Source organism: Lissotriton helveticus, chromosome 8, assembly GCF_964261635.1.
Source record: "Lissotriton helveticus chromosome 8, aLisHel1.1, whole genome shotgun sequence".
Lineage (NCBI taxonomy): Eukaryota > Metazoa > Chordata > Amphibia > Caudata > Salamandridae > Lissotriton > Lissotriton helveticus.
The window spans coordinates 1,466,653,730-1,466,678,314 of NC_136069.1; the positions used below are offsets into that span (position 1 = coordinate 1,466,653,730).

Sequence of the window (24,585 nt, forward strand, 5' to 3'; positions counted from 1 at the left end):
GCAAGACTAGTACCTTATCTGTGTGCAAAAGTGGGGCGCTGAGCTGGCAGAGTCTCTCAGGTGCCATGAGTGGGTTTGTTTGCAGTAAATTTATCTGAGCCCATGCATCCACAATAATTCAAGTTTGACTGAAACTGATACCGGCATGGGAGCCCTAAAGCTTCACTAATGTACATTACAAGACCTCCTAGTTTTCCCACTGCTGCTTGTGACAGTGACTTCCGTGCCATCCGTTGCAACACCCTTATCTCCCTGTAGTAGAGTGTAGAGGGTACGCACACAATAAGAGCAGGTGTTGTCTTATTAAAAAGGAGCTTTATTGCCATGACTGCCCTGAGCTGCTGGTCTCATTCCTGCCCACCTCCAACTCCTGCTTCTCACATCACAATAACACCTGTGCTCTGTATTCCATATTCCTTTTGCAAAACACTGGTTCAGCTTTCATTAATACATAAGCACATCTTTCTCAAAGCCTGAGACATAACTCTCCCACTGAGCAGATACAGCCACCCAAATCTCTGTCGTGGGCACTTTCACTCCATGCACTTTGTTGTGAAAGCCTAAGCAGTCAGTGTCTGGGTTCATAGTTCCCAGCATACCCATGGTCTCTAAGGTTATCTTCGCTGAGTTGCTTAAGGAATTGTCTGCCAGGGGAAAAAGCGAGATCTTCTGTGAAGGAATCCTCCTGGTTACAGTCTGATAGGTTTCAATCCAGTTCAATCCAGTTACCAATTGGCAGGCTGTGGCAGGGAGCTCTGCTTCTTTGGCTGTACACACCTTAAATATGCAATCGGGTTTTAAAGTAAAGACCGGATCCTCGTCTCTTAGAAAAAATCTTAGCCTTGATAGAAGAAAAGGCTTAGCCATATTGTGCTTTATGTATGTGTGTTCTTATATAGCGCAAACTCCATACAGACGGATCTCAGAGCCCTGTGATTCAGCGGGACACCAACCTGCGGACAAGTGTCACTAAAAATACACACATTCGGGCCCATAAACCACACTCACTTACAATATCCGGTGAAACCTCGCTGGAGATCAATTTTAGGGCTATTTCTATATGTCTGGGTTTGCTTCTCAGTCTTGAGCCTATTTAATTCTAAGCCCTTACTTTAGAATGTTGGTAATTTATGAACATAATACATTTACCTGTTTATTTCATTAAATAACCACAGACTCTGGTATGTTTTAAAAGTTTATCTGAGTTTTACCATAAAAATCAAAGACAAATTACAGTGTTAACTCCATCATTCTGAAGAGGTCCGATTCGGTTACCTAAATTAGACTATAATTTTAATGACGAGTACCTCAGGAAAAGAGGATAGAGAGAAAAGGCACATTGACAAAACACACAGATTATAATTACCTAGTATGGTGCAAGATCAGACCCCTCTGGCCAAGAGTTGGGAACCCTCAGAAAGTAACAGGTGACAGGCTCAGGACAGGATAGGACAGGGCAGATCACTTCTTCTGGCTTTAATGCCAGCGTCAAACCCCTCTCTGATGCTAGTTTCCTCTTCAATTCTTCTGCAAAGCTCCTTCCTAATTTAATCTATTTCAATTCCAAGTCTGCTTTCTGGTATTTCGATCAGCATTCGGACAGCATCTCTATCTCTCAGCTTTCTGGCAGCAATCAGGTTTCCATATCTAACTAACTTCCCCAATTATACCTTTTGACAACATGTTCCACCCCCAAATGTTCAAACTTGTGAACACTCCTAATTCTGATTGGACAAGCCAAGGGGATGATCATCACACCATGCTGTTTATTTCTTTTTCTTAAGAGAATTGTCTTATGTTCCCGCCAATTAATTTGTTCCTCCCAAGCTTTATTTCCCACCCGTTTTTATAATAACTTTATTACATTGTATAACATGTATACAGCTATCCACCCGTCGTCTCTCAGGACATGGGAAAGGGTTGTCCTTGATCGGGTTCCAAGACTTGAGATCATGACTCCAGAGTTGTTTCCAATGCGCCTGTGCGCACGGACCATGTGGTTATTAGCCTCATCTCTCTGTTTACCAACTAACAGAGAAGTCAAAAAGACAAGATGTTAGATTTAAAGAAAATGGTTTCACTGTATACCAATCTCAACTCTAATCCCATTTAATAAAATAATTCTTTATGCATTAGCACTTAGTATAAAACACAGTTTAGTTTCAAGCAGAGCATATGCTTAGCATGCGAGTTCTGAAGCGTCCATATTTAGTGTTACTGCGCAGAAGCAAAACTTTCCCTCCAAACATTATGATGTCATGCAGTTGGTGCATGTGCAGTTTATTTCCCGTGTTTTAGTGGCCATTTTAATTCCATTGAGGTTACTTGTTAGTAGACATATAGGCAAGCTTCCCCTTCTTCTAACATGTGTACGAAATTTGTGTAAAATTAGTACCACAAACAATTATTAGTAATTTATTAAGATTTTATGAGAGAATTTATCCAGCAAGTTGCTTACATGCAAATCCTTGCTCCATCACCTGGACAGTGCATGTCTAAACAGCACAAATTGTAGTCATACTTTAGTTGTGGTAGGATAACAGATACATTCTTGTGACATCATCAGAGACTCAACAAGCATTGGCAAAGCTAATGGGTTGTGCCTATGCGAAATCTATTGGTTTTGTCAATGTTTTTTCAAACATATTACACAACTGCACGGGCTGCTGTGCAACATGGCTTAAATTTTTTTTTATTTTTTAAAAAGCCCTATGAAGCGCTCAATGTTGGCCACATGATTTCGCTTTTTTTTCTTGACTTTAAACCATGGTGTATAGCCACGCTGCTGTGCAATATGTCTTAAAAAACACTGCCAAAACCAATATCTCTTGCTTAGGTGAACTCTATTAGCTTTGCCAGTGCTTGTTTCACTCATGATAGTTCTGGCTTCTATAGTGGTGACTGTAATGAGTAAAACAATCTGCTTGGTGGCAGTACCCTCACGCATGTCACTTTCCTTTTCCCTAACTTCGTTGCTACTTCTTTTCCCCATGAGCCACACTCTATTACTTCCCTCACTCCTGTGAGTCCCTGTAACTTACTCCTTTGCCCATGACCAAGCCCATCTAGTCTTCTTGGTCCTGACAATGCAGCTCTAAAGTAGTCGTACATTACCAGGACCCACGTGTGAAATGTGCCTGACATGCCTGGAGTTGTTTCCTAATACACAAGATATTGTCCGTTAATTGCGTGTAAGACTACTCATGGAAGTCTCTTACAGAAGTGAGTAGGTGTGGACAGGTTTTCAGCAGATGTCTGTTACCACCCACCACTACTGAGATCGTTATTAAATCCTGGGAACAGGAAGTTATGTACTGAAGCTGCTGAAAACATTTCTGTGGTGAATTGTATCAGTGGTCACTGTCTGTTTTCTAGAGTTACATAACATTCTCATTGATGTCATGTTGCTAGGTAAAGTATGTCATAATGCCCATGCTGCAACCTTACCACTTTTACTAATAATGTTGTGGTTTGAATATGTAACTGGTTAGTCTTGATGTATCCTCTACTCAGCCTGGATGGGATATTCTTCTGATTCAATAAACCTGAACTTGTACATTAAGACTGGCTTGCGTGATCCTTCCTTCTGGATTCCAGGATCCTACATTTGCGTAGTCTGCAGCTCACTAAGCGGAAAGAAGATCCCAACTAGCATTTATACCTACGATCGTGGTAAATTTACATCCACACCTACGAGCGGGGTAATTACACTTGACTCCTAACCCAAGGTACTGTTCATTTTATTATATTCGGGTGGAGCCTGGAGTGTATACCACTACCTGCTCATTTGCATTCTTACTGCAAAGGAACACTTTAAAAATGTTGGGCCTAGTTCTTTATGGATGCTACGTGTGTTCTATGCCAAGAATTTGTTTCCCAGTGTGAAAGACCTGACTCTTCACATTATATATTTTTTGGGCTTATTTAAACCTGGGAAATTGTTTTGAAACTCACGTGCTCCTTGTGCTTGCACTAGAGTGGGCGTTGATGTTTTTCTTCAAGCGGAGTCTCGCATTCGGCACTCGTGCCTCCTCGCGCATTGTCCGATGGATCCTCCATTTCACAAGAGTGTGATTTCATCACGATGTGCGTGACCTCTGGTGGCAATCTTGTGGTTGGTGCTCTTCATTGTTCATGGTGGTTGCTTAGCAACGATTCGTCGAGATCTTTGTCTACGCCGTTATACCTCTACGGCGCGTTGCTTCTGTGATGCGCACACACTGTTGAATCTTCTTGGCTGCTTTGATTGTGCATATTACGGCTGTGATGCACACACACATTGAAGACATTTAATGTTTTCTGTGATGTTCACACATTACCGTGGAGCACGGCTGTCATGATTGTGCATTACATCTGTGGTGCGAACACACTGTCGGATCTTCTTGGTGCATTGGTTGTGCATTACAGCTGTGATGCACACACAATTTGAAAACGTTTAGTTCGAGGCATATGGGCTGCAGATGGTACATTTATGAATAGATCGCCATCTGGTGTTGGGCTCGGATGATTGCACTTTGTTTTTCTTCTGGAGAAGTCTTTGTCGTCATAGGTGACTCCTCCTCTCGGTGTTAGTGCGCATGGGCATCGGCTCCATCCTTAGATTGTTTTTTTCCGCCATCGGGTTCGGATGAGGATCGAAGCGCTCCGGACCGACTTCAACAAAGAAGGTTATAACCGGCGCGTATTCCTTTCCAAATCGACGGTATCGTTATCGAACGCGACTTCACTCCATACCGACGCGGTTCGAAGGACGACGACTACGAGAAACTCGACGTAGTCCAGCCCGGGGTCCATGGAAAGGACTCCATTCAAAAAATGTCCAACGTGTGGTGCTAAGTTCCCACACAAGGACCTACACGAGGTGTGCAACCTCTGCTTGTCCCCTGAACACGAATCCAGGGACTGTGAGGCCTGTGCAGCGTTCTCGTCAAAATCGACGATTAGAAACCGTCGAGCCCGAAGACACGAGGTATCGAGAATGCAGTCACAAGCAATCCCGGAGCTGTTCGAGGACCAGCACCCAGAAGAGGAAGAAGAAGAGGCCGACGAGGCGGGGTCAGAAGCGGACGAGTCCGACGTCGAGGAAATCGACGTCCAACAAACCGTGAGTGACGACGTCCCTTTACCGAAAAACAGACCCCGCACGGTGTCGACCCCGCCCTCGAGCCCGGTCAGACAACCGAAAAAAGTTTCCAACGCCCCGCCTTCGAGCCCGGCAACGAAACAGAAACCGAAACACTCGGTCCCACATCATAGTGGTTCCGGTTCCGATAAACCGACCACATCGACACCGAAGCACCAGGTCAAGGAAAGCTCGAAGTCGAAGCAGTCCATGTCGACACCGAAGCACGCTTCGGCGCCGAAAACACCCCCGACACCGGGGACATCTTCGATACCGAAGAAGTCGGATCCGAACAAAACTTCGGCACCGAAAATACAAATGGACAGTTCAAAGAAAAAACACCTTTCGGAACCGAAAACTGCGGTACCGACACAGGAACACGGAACGGATCCTAAACAAAAGACTTTGTTTATTGACCCAAAGACTGGCAAGGTAGCCACAGAACTACCTACAAAGAGGAAACATGAACATTTGGACGACAAGGCTCATCCAAAGAAGAGAACAATGGGGACGAATACAACTCCTCCCCCTTCTCCCAAACCTCACACACCATCTTCACCTCTTCCTCACAATAGGCCAGATATCCCTCCCACACGTCCATCTACACCTACAACAGATGGAGAGAGTGACACAGGGGAGGGGGGACACCCTGGGGATGATGAGGACACAATCCCAGAGGAGGCAGACCCATGGGAGGAGTATAATGTGGGATCAGGTAATGATACCGACCTTGAGTCATATCCCTCAAAACCTTCACCTCCTGATGACAATACTGGGTTTGCACAACTCATTACTAGAGCAGCAACATTTCATAAGGTAGACCTACATACAGAACCTCTAGTACAGGACTTCTTATTAGAAACACTACCTACTGCACAAAGAACATCAGGAACACTACCAATGCTAAAGGGCCTTCTCAGTCATACATCAGAGATATTCAAAGACCCAGTGAGGGCTAGGGTATTGAACCCAAGAATTGATAAAAAATATAGGGCAGCTCCAAAAGACCCAATATACATTAAGGGACAAATTCCTCTAGACTCACTAGTGGTCACAAACGCTCGCAAGAGAGCAAACTCTTTATCTACAGGAGAAGCTCCACCTCCTGACAAAGAGTCCAAACTAATAGATGCCTCTGGCAAGAGAGTAGCATCTCAAGCGGCAAACAGTTGGCGCATAGCTAATACGCAAGCACTACTTGCAAGGTATGACAGAGCGCATTATGATGAGTTAGAAACACTCATCAAACATCTCCCTAAAGAACATCAAAAGAAAGCAGATCAACTTATACAAGAAGGGAAGTTAATTACTAACACTTCAATAAAGTGCGCCCTAGACGCGGCAGAAACTGCGGCAAGGTCGACAAACACAAGCATCATGTTAAGGAGACATGCATGGCTCAGAGTATCAGGGTTCAAACAAGAGGTACAAACATCGTTACTGAACCAACCTTTTGATGGGAAAACACTTTTCGGCACAGGGACAGATGAGGCCCTAGAAAAGATGAAAAAGGATACAGAAACGGCTAAATCAATGGGAGCATTGCAACAGCCGACACAAAGAGGTTCCTTTCGTAGATCCACCTATAGAGGAGGATCCAAAAATACAGGCACAAACCAACAACAAACCTCTTTTACACCTACATCACCCAGAGGTAATTCTAGAGGTGGATACAGGGGTAACAACAACAAGGGTAGAGGTCGCGGAAACAACAACAACCGCAACTCTCCAACCCCAAAACAGTGACTTCATAGAGCTTCCCCCAGACCATATAACACCGGTAGGGGGACGACTATCACAGTTCCTACCTGTCTGGGAAAACATCACATCAGACAAGTGGGTAAGACAAATTATCCAACATGGTTATTGCCTAGAACTCACAGCTACCCCACCAAACATCCCCCCCAAACAGCGTCCAATGAAACAAGATCACCTGACACTATTAAAACAGGAAGTAATATCACTGCTAGAAAAGCATGCCATAGAGAAGGTTCCACAGCACCAACAGGGAACAGGAGTATACTCCCTATACTTCCTAATCCACAAAAAGGACGGGTCTCTAAGGCCAATACTGGACCTAAGACCTCTCAACGCATACATAAATTCGGAACATTTCCACATGGTCACGCTCCAACAAGTACTTCCTTTACTGAAGAAAGGGGACTTTCTTTCTACACTGGATCTAAAAGACGCTTACTTTCATATCCCTATTTACAAAGCCCACAGGAAATACCTCAGGTTTGTGGTAGAAGGACAACATTATCAGTTCAAAGTCCTTCCATTTGGTGTCACGACGGCACCAAGGGTGTTCACAAAATGCCTGGCAGTGGTAGCAGCTCACCTAAGAAGACAACAAATTCATGTCTTCCCATACTTGGACGACTGGCTAATAAAAGCCAGGTCGCAAGAGGAGTGTCTGCAACACACACAAAAGACAATTCAGCTACTACACCAGCTAGGGTTCACGGTGAACTACACAAAGTCACACCTACAACCAAACAAGGTTCAACAATATCTGGGGGCTACTATAGACACAGAAAAAGCCAAAGTGTACCCCAACCCAGTCAGGGTCCAAGCAATGCTTACAATCATTCAGAGATTTCAGCCACAACACTCACTAACAGCAAGAGTGTTCATGCAGCTATTAGGCATGATGTCATCCTGCATACTGCTAATACCATATGCAAAACTACAAATGCGTCCGCTACAAGAATGCTTAGCGACACAGTGGAATCAGGCTCAAGGGCAGATTACGGATCTGGTGTTGGTAGACGACCGCACACACCGCTCTCTGAAGTGGTGGAACAGAACAAACATTACCAAGGGGCGGTCGTTCCTAGAGCCAATTCCACAGGTGACAATAACAGCAGACGCATCGCTCACCGGATGGGGAGCACATATGGACAAGTACACAGTACAAGGAAGGTGGAGTGTGCAGGAAAGAACACTACACATCAACTACCTAGAACTACTGGCAGTGTTTCTAGCATTGAAAGCCTTTCAAATACATGTTATCCACAAAGCAGTCCTGATCAGAACAGACAACATGACAGCAATGTATTATATTCAAAAACAGGGGGGGACGCACTCTCTCCAATTATCCAGACTAGCGCAGGAAATTTGGAGATGGGCCATTCCTCAAAACATCTATCTGTTAGCCGAACACCTACCAGGAGTTCAAAACCAGATAGCAGACATCTTAAGCAGACAGTCGGAACAAATACACGAATGGGAACTGCACCAACAAATACTGCAGCCATTCTTCCAAAGATGGGGACAACCAGAGATAGACCTATTTGCCACTCATCAGAACGCAAAATGCCAAAGCTTCGCGTCCAGGTACCCACATCACCTGTCGCAGGGCAATGCGTTATGGATAAATTGGTCCAACAAATTTGCATACGCTTTTCCCCCTCTCCCACTAATCCCATTAGTGGTCAGGAAACTGCAACAACATTCAATGACCATGATACTAGTAGCACCCACGTGGGCAAGACAGCCGTGGTTCACCACGCTCTTGCAACTCTCACAAGTGCCACATCAGAAGCTACGAATTCTACCCATGCACCTTACACAGAACCATGGAGAAATAATGCACCCAGATCCAACTCAGTTGAACTTAGCGATCTGGCTCCTGAAATCCTAGAATTTGGGTACTTAGATCTCCCCCCAAATTGCATGGAAATAATTAAACAAGCGAGACGTCCAACCACCAGAGCATGCTATGCAGCTAAGTGGAAGAGGTTTGCTATACACTGTACTAATAACAATATCAACCCTCTAGACGTATCAACAAGGGAGATTATTTGCTACTTATTACACTTACAGCAATGTAATCTAGCGTACACATCTATCAGAGTACATCTAGCAGCTATAGCAGCATACCTGCAAAACAGGCAGCGCACATCACTGTTCAGAGTACCAGCGATAAAAGCATTCATGGAAGGTCTTAAAAGAGTCATTCCACCAAGATTACCACCTTCCCCAGTCTGGAACCTCAACGTAGTACTCACCAGACTAATGGGGCCACCCTTCGAACCTATGCATAGGTGCGAAATACAATTCCTTACATGGAAGGTGGCATTCCTTATAGCTATTACCTCACTCAGAAGAGTAAGCGAATTACAGGCATTAACAATACAAGAACCATTCCTACAGTTACACCAGAATAAAGTGGTTCTTAGAACAAACCCAAAGTTCTTGCCTAAGGTAATTTCAGCATTCCACATCAATCAGCCAGTGGAATTACCAGTCTTCTTTCCAAAGCCACAGACGGTGGCAGAAAGGGCTCTACATACACTAGATGTTAAAAGAGCCATTTTGTACTACATAGAAAGAACACAAGACTTCAGGAAAACTAAACAACTATTTGTAGCATTTTCCCCAACACATAAGGGCAATCCTATCTCTAAAGCAGGCATCGCAAGATGGATTGTAAGATGTATACAAATATGTTACATTAAAGCAAAGAGAACATTAACTGTTCCTCCTAGAGCTCATTCCACAAGAAAACTAGGAGCATCTATGGCATTCTTAGGGAACATTCCCCTAGATGACATATGTAGAGCAGCAACTTGGTCTACACCACATACATTCACAAAGCACTACTGTGTTGATGTACAGGCTGCACAACAAGCCAGAGTGGGCCAAGCTGTATTAAAAACTCTATTTCAGACAGTTGCGACAGACACTGGTGACCACCGCTAGGGAGGTAACTGCTGTACAATCTATTCATAAATGTACCATCTGCAGCCCATATGCCTCGAACGGAATATGCTACTTACCAGTATGCATCTGTTCTTGGCATAGAGGGCTGCAGAGTGGTACATGCCTCCCCGGAAACCTGTGTCTGTCCCAACATTATCTTATTTAGATACATTTACATGGGCATATCTTTATGTACTATACTACACTACTCCATCTAACCCTACTATGGCAAAACAATCTAAGGATGGAGCCGATGCCCATGCGCACTAACACCGAGAGGAGGAGTCACCTATGACGACAAAGACTTCTCCAGAAGAAAAACAAAGTGCAATCATCCGAGCCCAACACCAGATGGCGATCTATTCATAAATGTACCACTCTGCAGCCCTCTATGCCAAGAACAGATGCATACTGGTAAGTAGCATATTCCTTGTCTTCTGTGATGCACACATTTCCATGGAGCACACACGTTGAGTGTCTTTGTGGCACTTACCTCCTGTGACGTGCTCACATTTAGTGCAGCTATTATATAATTTTATCGTTGATTATGCGCAGTGCTTCTGTGATGCGCACACATTGTTGATACTTTAACTGCATCTCTTTTATGTGGTCTACACTTCCTGTGGGGTCTCACACTTCAACCATGGAATGCTGATAGCACATCTTCTGTGTAAACGCTGATAGACACACCCTGTTCACACTATGTTTTAGTACTTTCATTTTACTGATTAATTTCACCGTTTACTCTTCTGTTTACATTTGGTTTATCGTTTTCTTGCATACAATGCAGAACGTCACAGCTACTTCTTTCTTCTTGGTGTCACCCGGAGACCATCCCATTAATTGGGAAAAATGAAAGAAAGTCTTTGAACATTTTGTGAAGGTGTTTGGTACCTCCCTCAGTGCCGAAAGAAGATCATCATTGCTACTGCAATGTCTTGATAGTGAGGGCCAAGATGTTTTTGACAATCTTCCAGAGTTAAATGACTTAGAAGCTAGGGACCTTAATGAATTTCAAATATGTATTAAGAAATTAGACAAACATTTTCTACCCAAAGTCAGCACGATATTGGAAAGATACCACTTTGCCAAGAGATTACAAGATGAAGGAGAGAGTATTGAGATTTAAATCACACACTTGAGAAAACTTGCATCCTCCTGCAAATTTTGCAATCTTCTGGATGAGAGAATTAGGGACCAATTCATGGTTGGATGCAATATAGAAAGAGTGAGAGATGAATTATGGATGCGAGATGAACCTTCTCTTGATGAAGTAGTGCAGGTTGCAAAGAGAATCGAACACTCTTTGAAATGCGTTGAGACCATCAAGAAAGATGAACAACCTGTAGTGCAAGTCATTAAAGCTGACGCAAAGAAATCTTCCGAGAGGGCAGAGTGTAGTGAAGTGAAGCCTGAATCTACTGCCGGAAAATGTTACAGGTGTGACAGAGTGGGACATTGGGCCAACGATAAAAATCGTCCGGCATTGAAAAATGTATGCTCTAAATGCAAAAGGAAGGGACATTTCCCAATTTTGTGTAGAACCAGAAAAACTTCATCTGGAAAGGTTAAGAGTGTTAATACAGTGATGGGTCTGAAGAGGATTTAGTATGTGCACAAATTGTTCTTGAAGTGGAAAACTCGCTGAACAAGCCAAGGTCATCTCCTGTTGAAATTATTCTCGTAGAAGGAGAGCCTACAAAAGTTCTTTTGATTCCGGTGCAAAGATTACCATTATTACCAAGTCTTTCTTTAAGAATAACCTTGCATACAAAATTAAGTTATACAAACCTGACATCAGGCCCTTAGCATATGGTGGGGAACCGATACCCTTGCAAGGTTATTTTACTGGTCTTATTAATTATGGACAGCGCTACGTTTCAGGTAAAATATATGTGTCAGAGAAGGGTGACCGTATTATCAGCTGGTTTCACCAAGGAGATTTAGGGATTATGCTTGACCCTTCTGTTAAGAATCCCATTATTTTCAAGGAAATGGAAGAAAAGGGTCAAGAACCTTCTTCCCTCAATACTGTTACCATTGATCATATAAAGGAGAAGTTCCCAAGAGTCTTCAGGGAAGAGCTTGGGTGTCTGCTGAACTTTAAACTTAAAATACATCTCCGTGATGGGGCCCAACCATCCTGTAGCAAAGTAAGGAGTGTGCCTTTTAGTATCAGGGAAGAATTACAAAATTAATTACAAAAACTCAAAGATGGTGGAATCATAGAAGAGGTAGAGTGCACGGAGTGGCTAGCCCGAATGGTTGCCGCCCGTAAGCCCAATGGATCTCTTCGGCTCTGTGTTGATTTGAGGCAACTTAAATAAGAAAGTCACAGTAGATCTCTATCCGTTGCCAAACATTTCTGAGCTGCTGGTGTTGCTGGACGGTGCTAGAGTATTCAGCACCATTGATAACACGTCGGCATATCACCAGATTCAGCTAGATGAGTATTCTAGGGACCTTACTGCGTTTGTAACCCCCTTTGGCACCTTCAGATTTTTTAGGATGCCGTTCGGACTTGTTTCGGTGGCATTAGTCTTCCAGCGGTTATGGAAAAACTGCTTAAAGGTTGCAAATGGGTATGCATCTACCAAGATGAAATTTTAGGGTTTGGTAAAGATGATGAACAACATGCTGATCGTCTTGGTGTTATTGGAAAGGTTAGATAAGTCAAACTTGACTATTAAGTCTGAAACATTTCAGTTTGGTGTCCCCTCCATTAACTATTTAGGTCACTCGATCTCAGGTCAAGGTGTACTTCCTAAATCTGACTTAGTTGACACCATCACCCGCATGAGTGCTCCCGTTGCGAGAGAAGAACTCCTGAAATTCCTTGGTATGATTGAATACTTTAATAAGTTTGTAGAAAACTTTGCTGAGTTGAGTTCGAACATCAGATCTCTTCTCAAGAAGGGAGTAGAGTTTGTATGGAGTGATGAATGTGATCAAGAATTCGCTATTTTGAAACAAAAGCTAAATGCTGCACCATGCCTCAAAAGTTTTGATCCGCTTAAAGTCTCTTTTGTTACTACAGACTTAAGTCTCAAGGGATTGGGGGCAGTGTTGCAACAGCAGGGCAAAGAAGGCATGTCAACTATTCTATTTGCCTCACGCTTTAGCTGTGTTCTGGGCCATACGAAAATTCAAAAAGTTCTTGTGGGGTACTAAGTTTGTCATCAGAACCGACCATAAGCCGCTCTGTGGGGGGTTCACAAAAAAGGGATAGATTCCGTCTCTAGGAATATTACGAAGTGGGTTGTCGCACTGCAAGATTTTGAATTTGACATAAGGTATATACCAGGAGTAGAGAATGGAATAGCAGATACCTTGTCTAGACTGGTAAGTGTGAGTGAACCCACTGACGAGATGGATGATGATGATGATGTTGATGACACTCACGTATGCTTCATTGACAAAGGAATAATCTCAGAGAATGAATACGCATTGAAATGGCCTCTGATCATACACTTGATGAAGTTAAATCCCTTATAAACGTGGGGTAGCAATCTAAGAGGCAAGCCTCTGAACAAGCTCAAAGGTTTTGGGGTGTTAAAAAGGAGTTGAGTGTGTCGAGTCATCTTCTTTATCGTGGTACTAGAGTTATTCCCCCGTTAACCCTACGCACCAGATTAGTTAACCTAGCTCATTTGTCACACCTTGGAATGTCCAAAACCAAAGAAAGGCTTAGAACATCTTATTAGTGGCCAGGCATGGACATACAGGTTAAGAGGCTGGTAAGAGATTGTATGCAATGTACTGTGAGTGATAAGTCCAAGATGGCGAGGGTACAACCCATGGCAATAAGAAAGTTACCTACAGGTCCATGGAAAGAAATAGCTATAGACATATTAGGACCTGTCAATGGAAATGGGCAACTGGTGTGTTTTAGTGGCGATTAACATGTTTTCTAGGTGGCTGGAAGTGTGTATCACCAGTAATATAGAGACTAAAGATGTGATACATTTTTTGGAAGGTCTTCCAAGTACTATTTTAACAGACACTGGTGTGCAGTTAGTCTCTCGTGAGATGGAGACATTCTTAGCTAAACGAGGAATTGCACACAAGAAATGTTGTTTGTATCATCCAGAGACTAATGGCATGATTGAGCGCCTTAACCGTGTCTTGAGGAAAACTATTTCTCTGGGTAAACAATCAGGACTGTATTGGAAAAGAGAAGTCCTCAAGAAGGTTCAAATGTATTGGTTGACACCTCACAGTACCACAGGCAAGAGCCCTTTTGTATTGCTTAGGGGAATGCCTCTGTGTACTCTAGTAGATCCCTGTTGGGTACGAGACTTGGAGGGAAAGCTTGTGGGCAATGTCACGGTTGATTTGGGGCAAGAGAGATTGGAAAAGTCTTAGAAAGGAAGTCCAATTTTGATGTCAGAAAAGATGTTAAAAAAACTGTATTCAATGTCGGAGATACAGTGCTTATCAAACAACCTGGGTTGTCTGTGAAGTTTTCGAAACCTATTTAAGTTATTAAACTGTTCAATTATGCTGTCAAAACACAAGATCGCAGAATTTGGAACCTCACCAGGGTTGTTCCATTTAAGCGATCCTCGGAGCCCCATTTAGCTGACGGGTCTACTGATCACAAGGTGGATGATCACAACCTTGGGGTTGATCCGGACTCAACTGTGGGGATTCCCAGGATGTCTTCAGGAAAAAATGTAAGCCTTCATACTTGAGGGATTTTGTACAGTAAATGTGTCTGTTTTCTTTTCTGAGTTCTTTTCTTTTATTATTTCAAGGAGGGAAGGTGTGTGGTATTTGCTTTGGGCCTTCAACATTCTCATTTATGTCATGTTGCTAGGTGCAGAATGTCATAATGCCCAAGCTGCAACCTTACCACTGTTACTAAGAATGTTTTGGTTTGAATATGTAACTGGTTAGTCCTGATGTATCCTCTGCCCAGCTGGATGGGATCTTCTTCTGATATAATAAACCTGAACTTGTACTTCAAGACTGGCTTGCGTGATTCTTCCTTCCGGATTCCAGGATCCTACATCCACATAACCGATTAATAAATGAATCGCATCTTACAAACTGTAAATAGTTAAGGCCGGAGAACCATCCCCTCCATTTAGAGGCCCTGCCTGCATGGTGAGGATCTTTGTGATGTAAGGGGAGCTGCCAATACAACAATGAAGGTTTGCTGATCGGGCAGTAGCCACGAGTCTGGCAAGGCAGTAGCACTGCTGCTTTACGGCGACGCATCAGCCCGGCCAAACTCTAAATGAAGCCCTTAATTGTGTTTACCGATTACAGCAATTATACAGCTGTGTGTTTTTTCAGAGGCCCAAAATTCCTGCATTTTTACACACACGCACGCACACACACTCTACAGTTTTATTAGATTAGAATACTTATATTTATTCAATGATTAAAAATGCATTAAAAAGACAAGCAATCATGAAACTGCTCGTGTGCCATGTTTTTTCATTATAAATGCTGTAAAAGTGCTATTTAAAATTGGTTCTTAAAATTCTTTGTAATCTAAGTAGATTTACCCTGAAAGTCAACATCCTAATAGAGAAATTATACCGCTCTTGCCTGTTTGCATCATAGATTACTGAATGTTTGTTATGATGCCACCATCACTGCTGAGTAAAGTTCTGTTCTGCAAAGTCCGTTCACCATCATGTTCAATGCTTTTATTGCAGGGGAGGTTGACGATTATAGTGCTGAAATAGAAGAATATCTTCCTCAACATTTACAACCTTCCGCATGTTCGGCGTATGGATCTTCCCCTAGCTCATCACCCCGTTCCAGCCCTTGCCCATCTCCCACAATGCCAGATGTTCCGCCACCTTCGCTTCCAGTAAGGCCTAGTAGAGCAGCAGCAAAAACTCCAGGACCCCCTTCGTCCCAAGGTTTGTGATGTTTTATCATTGTATTTGTTACTTTCAAATGTGGACTTTCAACGTAAAAAAAATATGTAGCGTATATGCAAAATCTAGAATTAATAAACCCTTCAGGTTGCAACGATCATTGCCTGGGGTCAGCCTAGTATGAGCTTGGATGCACCATTGCCATGTGTCTGTATGCATGCCGACCCTGATACATCCCTGTAGCAAAAACCCAAACACAGAATGAGGTCTGTTTTCCTGCACCACCAAACCCATCACGGACTCCGCATACGAGCTACATCTCCAGCACACTAATACCACTACACTGGTTAAATAGCAGACCTTATCACCCACATCAACCTTATGAACTTGTTTATTGTAGATTTCTCCTATAAATACATTTTCATTGAATTAATCACAGATGGCTACACAATACTTCACCATAACTACAGAAGTAAATAAGGTGATGGGCTGTCATTCACAAAATTCCTCAATCTGCATGACATGTGCCAGCACAATTACATCCAGCTTTACAACACACTGCATCCATCTTTCTTATGCCGACATGTTCAATCAGAAGCAACTTCAAATACCTTCCCTATGCTTCAAATAAGTTTTTGCAGGTTAATTTGATTCACAGCCCACCCAAATTCTCTGCCCACTTGAAAACTTCCAGCATTTGCCATTAAGCACTCCTTTAACTGAAATCTTCTTCTCTTCAAATCTTCCCTCCTCCCCTGCGCCCCCCACCTCCAGATCAATCCACATTTTGTCCTCTGACTCTAAATAAATAAAATTAATTTGACATCTTTATGTCAGAACTATAATTCATTCTATTTTTGCATGCCTGCACTTCTTTTTATCAGGATCTCAAAACATTTATAAATATTGTCTATGTTAGCATATTGTCAGCTCTAATTTAAATCATCCTAAATAAAAATTCATCCAATTAATATATATTTATCTTTTCCACACATCTATGATCACATTTTTCATAAACACAAACGGACACTATTTTTGTTAAGACAAATTCCTTATCAGGAATTGTGGCAAAAATTTAAAGAGAAAAATAATTGCTAACAATCTTAGATTATAGTTGTTCCCACTGTTTAAATCTAGCATTAAACCATTAGTATAGTTCCAATGCTGCACACATAATTTTGTGATTGACTCAATAGAGCAACAAATGTTGCTTCTCTACAGCAATGCTTTTCACTTTTCTGTGTTGTTTACTAGACAGATGAGTTTACAAACCTTTGTTTGATCTGTTTACCACTTCACCACATTGTTAGTTATCACTGCTTGCAGAGGTATTTAAGTAGCCTTCGCTTGCTCTTGAATATAAATAAATAAATTGATTTAATTTAGTTGTGGAGGGAGCGTGGCCAGGCAAAATGGCCAATCGGACGCTTTCTTAAGAAGATTTACTGCCCCACGCAAAGATCCTGCATAATTCTGTCCACAATAAAGACATCTATGGCTATGGTCTCTCTGTAATCCCCCTGTGCCATAACTGAATGGTGTTGCTTTGGTGGGGACATGGAGTGACCAATGGATACTGCCTCGCCTCTCCAGTGACGGTGCTGGTGGTGAGTCCTATGTGGTGTGGCCTGCCATGAGGAGGATCGTCAGCAGTACTCCTGGAAATGTCCATGCGGATGCAGGCGTCTGACGGCAGGTCACTGTACCCCTGCTGCCGGCCACTGTACCCCGGCTGCCCTGAGCAAAGAGTTGAAGATTGTTGGGTGCCCTGGCTATTTTGACCTGGGTTGGGTCCCGGGGTGCTGGATCTGTTGGGGGTTGCACCCTGGTGATTACAGTGGAAATGGGTTGCATACTGACATTGATAACACCCAGAGTGGTGTGAAGTGATTGTGGGGCAGAGCTGGGACATTGCTGCAAGAATGGACAAGGATAGATATGCCAAACCTCTACAGACCAACACCACCACCCCAAGGTTCCTCTCTCTCTCCCCTTCTCTTTAACCTCTATATTCACCCTCTTATCTCTTCTCTTCTTGAGCTGGGGGTCTCTGTGTATAATTACGCTGACGACCTCCAGCTCGTCTTTGATCTTTCCTCTACTTCTCACTCTCTATCCTTTTTTCACTCCACCATGGTCTTTATCTCTGGGTGGATGAGCGCCAATCACCTCAAGCTCAACCCAGATAAGACTGAGCTTGTCCTGATTGGCGGCTCATCCAGTCCCTGGTCCCCTGCTTTCTGGCCTCCCATCCTTGGCCCCCCTCCCACCCCCGTTCCCTCTGTTAAAACTCTGGGCATCAAGGTCAGACAGGACCTGTCCATGCATGGCCAGGTCAGTGCCGTGGTGTCCTCCTGTTTTCTTTCCCTCCGAATGATCCGGAAAATCTCTCGTTTTTTTTCTCTCGACTCCCTTAAAATTATTATTTCCGCCCTTATCACTTCCCGCCTTGATTATGGCAATAGCTTGTTCGCTGGCATCCCTGCCTATGAAACCCGCTGCTTACAAGCTATCCAGAACCAGGCCGCCCGTCTCATCTTTCATTTGCCCAAAACCCATCACATCACTCCCGTCCTCAAATCCCTTCACTGGTTGCCCATCTTGCAGAGATCTCTGTTTAAACTAGGGTGCCTTGTTTACCGGGCCCTTGATCACTCTGCACCGGCTTTCATTAATTCTTTGATTTCCCGTCACACCCCTGCCCGCACTCTCCGTTCATCATCTTCTGCCCTCCTCACTGTTCCCCGCTTTCACAAATCTCGCACTGGTGGAACCCGTTTCTCTGTTCTTGCCCCCCGGTTCTGGAACTCCCTTCCTCTTTCTATGCGTTCGATCCCTATTTTTTCTCATTTCCGTAAAGCGCTGAAAACTTTTCTGTTTGCCCTGGCCTACCTCTGCTAAACCTCCTGGCCCTGTCTGTTCGGTTCTTCAGAGCTCCCAGCGCCAGGAAGCCGTTTGGCCATCGTGCGCTCTATAAATATTTTTCATTCATTCATTACACCCAGGGTACAACCCCCAGGCCCACCAGAGCCATGACCTGCAGTAAAAAGTGTAAATGCTCTCTGAGCAAGCGCACAGAATGTCTGTGATAACAAAGATGTTGCAGGACAGAGTAGAGGAGGATGAGGGCCCCTCGAGGTGCTATGGCCTGACACTGCTGGGATTCCCGGAGGAAGCTGAATGCTCTGCACTGGAAGAATTCACCAAGGACTGGATTAAAACATCATTAAGGCCACAGCGCCTGTCGCCAGTGTTTGTCCTGGAGCTTGTGCACAAGGCCTTGAAGGCTAGGCCTCCTCCGGGGGCTCCACCCATTGCAATCAGAGCGAGGACATTGAACTACAAACACAGGGACACAATCCTGAAGGTGGCCAGAGAGGCAGAACATGTACGCAGGGGCAGCTCCTCCGCTAAGGTGGAGGAGCGTCGCCCCACTGAGCAGGTCAAAAAGAAAATGATAACTCATTGTTATTATCATTTTATTTTTCCATCCTTGCTCAGCTGGGTAGGGGCAGGGCTGCTCTGCTCACAGAACAGGTCAGGGAAGGAGTGGTTTGTCCACTCCAAGTGTGCACGAGGCTTTGGCCGGCCGTCTGTGGCCGGCCAAACCGTCATGCACACATTGCATGTTCTCCACCCAGTCTGCATTACAGCCCGGGTGGAGAACATGCCCAGGCTCCCACTTCCTGGTTGAGCGTCGAACCACGGTGCTCAGACCAAACACTGCATTGCAGCGTTGTGATTGGCTATGGGGAACCTGGGAGCCGGGTTCTTTCTGCCCTGCAGTCCTGGAAGCTGGCGAAGAGGACGAGAGACGGCAGCGGCGGGACACTGGGAAATGTTTCATTTTTATTTTCCATTCCCTCCCCCAACCCACCACTGATCAAATACTAGCCACCACTGCATGTATGCTAAGACAAGCATAGAATTGCAATCCACCCGGACAATACTAGGAAGATCAGAACAAAAATAAAGACTTTTATAGATGTTACAAAACCTGCAAGCCTTGAATTTTTACCTTATATGCTGCTCTACCCTGCATGCCTCTGTGTCATGGCACACAATAAACCATACTTCTGGAACTCTGGGAACTGCTGCGGCGGGACCAGGGACTTCCCCCAGTTGGTACTCATGGTGAAAAAAGGACGTGGGTAGCAGGGGCCCCGTAGAGCACCCAAGATGACGACCATGGGGGATCCTTGGACCTGTATGGTGCTGGTGCAAGAAGACGGCACCATGATGGCAGAGGAGGACCCGACTTCAACAGGAAGCTGGTACCTGGTAGCTGGTTACCCCTCTGGTGAGGTGAAGGACATAACAAAGGAATGAAAGGGATGCTACGGTGCCATTACACCATGCATGATGCTGAGCGGGGAACAGGGATGAGGATGATATCTACAGACTTACGCATGTCACCTAGAACTATGTCTGTATCCTTTTTTTAACAATTTAAAGCTGTACTGCTTTTGGGGGGGAAAGGTGGGGGGGGGGGAGTCTCCTCATCTGATGGCAGAGAATGTCTGGGTTTTGTTGACATTATGCTTTTTAGGTCTCGCGCCTGCGATGCATATGGCGAAGCCATATGCATCGCGCCAGGCGCGATACTATAGTTGCGGAGTCTGCTTCCCAGGAGACAGAGACTGGCGCGCGCACGCTCAGGAAAGCGATCGGAGCCGGCCGCGCGCGCGCGTTCCCAATCTCCTGTCTCTCTGGGAAGCACACAAGCAAGCCCAGCAAGCCCCGCCAAGGCATCACGAGCACGTCCCAGCCCGGGGTGCCAGCCAGAGCCAGCCCGCGCGAGGACACCCCCTTTTCTTTTCCCAGCTGCCGTCATGGGAGTGGAGATCGAGACCATTTCACCCGGGGACGGTAAGCCGCCAGGCGGGAGGGGGTTACGCGTGCGCATGGGTGCCGAGCAGGGAGGATCCCCGGGGCTGGCTGGTTCCATACAGCGAGGACAAAAGTCATTCGTAACTAGGTTGGTGAGCTGGTTTTTACAGGTCGGAATCGACCTTACACTGAAATTCAAAGTGCATCTTGATGCGTTCATTAGCTCTCAATCGGCAAACATTATCATTATGTATACATTGGCCAACTCTTGAATTGCATTGTAACAGTAGGGCATGATTTGGCAATTGCAGGTTGCATCGTCCTCTGGGGCTGGGTTTCCATTGTTCCGATATTGCATATACATTTATAAATATTCATATAGAGGTTTTGTTATACTACAGGTTAACATTTAGATGGTCTTTAATTAAAAAAATTAAATTGAAAAATGGGCAGTGACACAAGCTGTAAAATTAGAGTTCTTTGTCATGGTTGGACCGGCAGAATTGGTGTCTCGTTAATAGAGATCCTTTCTACAATGCAAATCTGTGTTATTAGAAATTTAATGCAGAAATTTGCTTAGGTAATTCATAAATGGAGGAATTTTTTTTTAAAGCAATCTAAAAAAGATAGTGTCGCGCACCTGCATGCTTTTGGGGTGAGGTGGATGATGAAGCCTTGGTTTATTTAAGGTTTAGGTCACTATGACATGGCTGGCAATGTGGGTTGGCTGTCTAAGTCTGCTATGACCTTGTGCCTCAAAAGGTTATCGATCAACCTTGATAGGCTGGGGTGACGTTCGCCCTTGCTGATGGTGCATGGGTTGCTCCCACACACTCCAGTATTTTAAAGATGCACTTTTTCTTTTTTTTTTAAAGTACTTGTCCCTTAGTGAGTAGCCCTGAGAGTTGTGTGGACTTGTACCCCTTCCGCCTGAAGTGCTGTGATTCATCAAACTGAAATGTTTTGTTCAGAAAACAATAAAAGGTATTGGATGCTATTGATAGACGCACAGCCGGTGAATGCATGGTTTACAAAGGCCTAGAAAAAGATTGGAATGTGGTCTGGACATGACTAGACCTCTAGCCTTATCAATTTTTGCTGATTATTAAACAGTAACCTGTTGCTGGCGCCTCAGAAGTGTTATTATAGCAATGAAGTGCATGTAGGTCCTCAACTTTTTTTTTTTTTTTACTTTTTATTAATCCTCAAAATTGTTGTATATACAAAGAGCGTTTATATTGCATCATCCATCCCTTTTTTACAGTTCACTTATCTACCGCTATTAACAAATCTAGGGCCAGGTTAATAATGTTCACCTTGGTACCCTGCTTCCCTCTTACAGTCCTCGATATGTCTGCCATGCAGTCCAGATTTTCTCCCCTTTCGTAAATCGTCAATTCCGCTTGCCAGCATCAGTCCAGATCATTTTCGCATTCCTCCAGTGTAGGTGTGGACATCACCCCCCCCATTTCCTTGCCACATTACTTTTAGCAACCACAGCCGCCAACACCAGCCACTGCTTCACATGTCGTGGCCAAACTCGTTTTCTTCTGTTATTAGGAGGAACCATTTGGGCTCTAGTTGGACTTCCATGCCCAATACTACTGACATTGCCCTAGCACACCCCCTCACCCTCACACCCCCTCACCCTCACACCCCCTCACCCTCACACCCCCTCACCCTCACCCTAACACCCCCTCACCCTCCCACACCCCCTCACCCCCTCACCCCCACACCCCCTCACCCCCACACCCCCTCACACACCCTCACCCTCACATCCCCTCACCCCCACATCCCCTCACCCTCACATCCCCTCACCCTCACATCCCCTCACCCTCACATCCCCTCACCCTCACATCCCCTCACCCTCACATCCCCTCACCCTCACACAACCTCACACCCCCTCACCCTCTCACCCTCACACCCCCTCACACACCCTCACCCCCTCACACCCCCTCACACACCCTCACGCCCTCACACACCCTCACGCCCTCACACACCCTCACACCCCCTCACGCCCCCTCACACCCTCACTCCCTCACACACACTCACTCCCTCACACACCCTCACACCCCCTCACCCTCACACCCCCTCACCCTCACCCTCACCCCCTCACCCTCACATCCCCTCACCCTCACATCCCCTCACCCTCACACACCCTCACGCCCTCACACACCCTCACACCCCCTCACCCTCACACACCCTCTCACCCCCTCTCACCCCCTCTCACCCTCACACCCTCACACACCCTCTCACCCACTCTCACCCTCTTGCCCCCTCTCACACACCCTCACCCTCCCACCCCCTCACCCACACTCACCCCCCTCACCCTCACACACTTTCCCACCCTTCTCACATTCACACCCCCTCACCCTCACACCCCCTCACCCACCCTCACCCTCACCCTCACATCCTCTCACCCTCACATCCTCTCACCCTCACAACCCTCTCACCCTCACATACCCTTGCCCTCACACCCACTCACCCTCACTCACCCTCACTCACCCTCACACACACTCACACACCTTCACCAGCATAGCATAACAAAACACAACAAAACATAGCATAGCATAATAAAAACATAGCATAACAAAGCATAGTATAACAAAACATAGCATAGTATAACAAAACGCAACAAAACATAGCAGAACAAAACATAGCATAACATAACAAAACATAGCATAACATAATCTAAAACAAAGCATAACAAAACAAAACATTGCATAACAAAACATAGCAAAATACAAAAAAACATAACAAAACACAACAAAACAGCATACATAACAAAACATAGCATTGCAAAGCATAGCAAAACATAGCATAGCATAGCATAACAAAACACAACAAAACGTGTAGCATAGCATAACAAAACACAACATAGCATAGCATAACAAAACACAACATAGCATGGCATAACAAAACAAAGCTTAGAATAGGATAACAAAGCATAGCATAACAAAGCATAGCATAACAAAACATAGCATAGCAAAACATTGCATAGCATAATAAAACACAACAAAACATAGCATAGCATAACAAAACAGCATAGTATAACATAGCATAGCATAGAAAAGCATAGCATAGAAAAACATAGCATAACAAAACATAGCATAGCATAAAAAACAGCATAGCATAACAAATCAAATCATAAGATAGTAAAGCATAGCATAGCATAACAGAACAAAACATAGGATAGCAAAACAAAACATAGCATAGCATACAGCATCACTCCGCACCTCCACAGCATCACTCAGGGGCAACACAACATCACTATGCGCTACCACAGCATCACTGAACGCCACAACATCACTCGTTCGTCATCACAACATCGCTCAGCGCCACCACAGCTTCAATCTGTGCAACCATTCAACAACACCTGGTTCAAATATGTTCTCTCAATGTTTCAAGCTTTATTACAAATGTAACAAAATGATGTTAATATTTCGCTTCTGTTCTTGGATTTTCATCACAATAAAAAACACTGAACATTCTCTTCACAAAAGTTATTTACAAAACTTTAAGCTATTGCCATTATAAATTACAATAACTTTTATTTAAGTATTAATTACGGAAAAAATTAAAAGCCAATGTTATTTGTAATATCAATACATGTAAATACAACACATATTGCATTACAAATGCTATAGGTGTCACATTGGCGAAAGTTATAACTATTGGCATTGTAAATGACAAAGCTATTCATTTCGCTATTTTCAAAAACAAAACATAAATAAAAAAATTGTCATTTACAATACTAATAGCTCAAACTTTCCTAATGCGAGACCTATTGCATTGCAAATGCTTGTTTTATCTAGGCATCCTTGACAAGGGGACACAAGTTAAGGGACACTGCAAGGCAGCTAGAGTTAGTCTTAGCTGATAGACTTAAGACCCACGTGGAGAAGGGTTTTACTGATTTCAATTGTATATTGGATGGGGCAATGGATAGGCACCCTCTAACCTTATATGACCTCCAGTCTTAAAGCAGTGATGCATAATACCGGGGGGAGGGTAGATAGACCACCTGGCACCAGAAAGTTTGCCTTTGGGGCAAAATAAAGTGGTGTGGGTGTTGTACTCTGGTATTGG

The 24,585-nt window shown here is 44.3% G+C and overlaps 1 protein-coding gene across 3 annotated transcripts in view; it reads left to right on the top strand.

Moving 5' to 3' along the window:
* The window catches only part of SYNJ1 (synaptojanin 1), a 706,257-nt gene that overhangs the window by 587,032 nt on the left and 94,640 nt on the right, over positions 1 to 24,585 (top strand). For all 3 annotated transcript variants that reach the window (XM_078658404.1, XM_078658402.1, XM_078658403.1), the window contains one exon: positions 15,499 to 15,708. In XM_078658404.1, the coding sequence (XP_078514530.1) occupies positions 15,499 to 15,708 (210 nt within the window). The remainder of the gene's footprint in view (positions 1 to 15,498; positions 15,709 to 24,585) is intronic.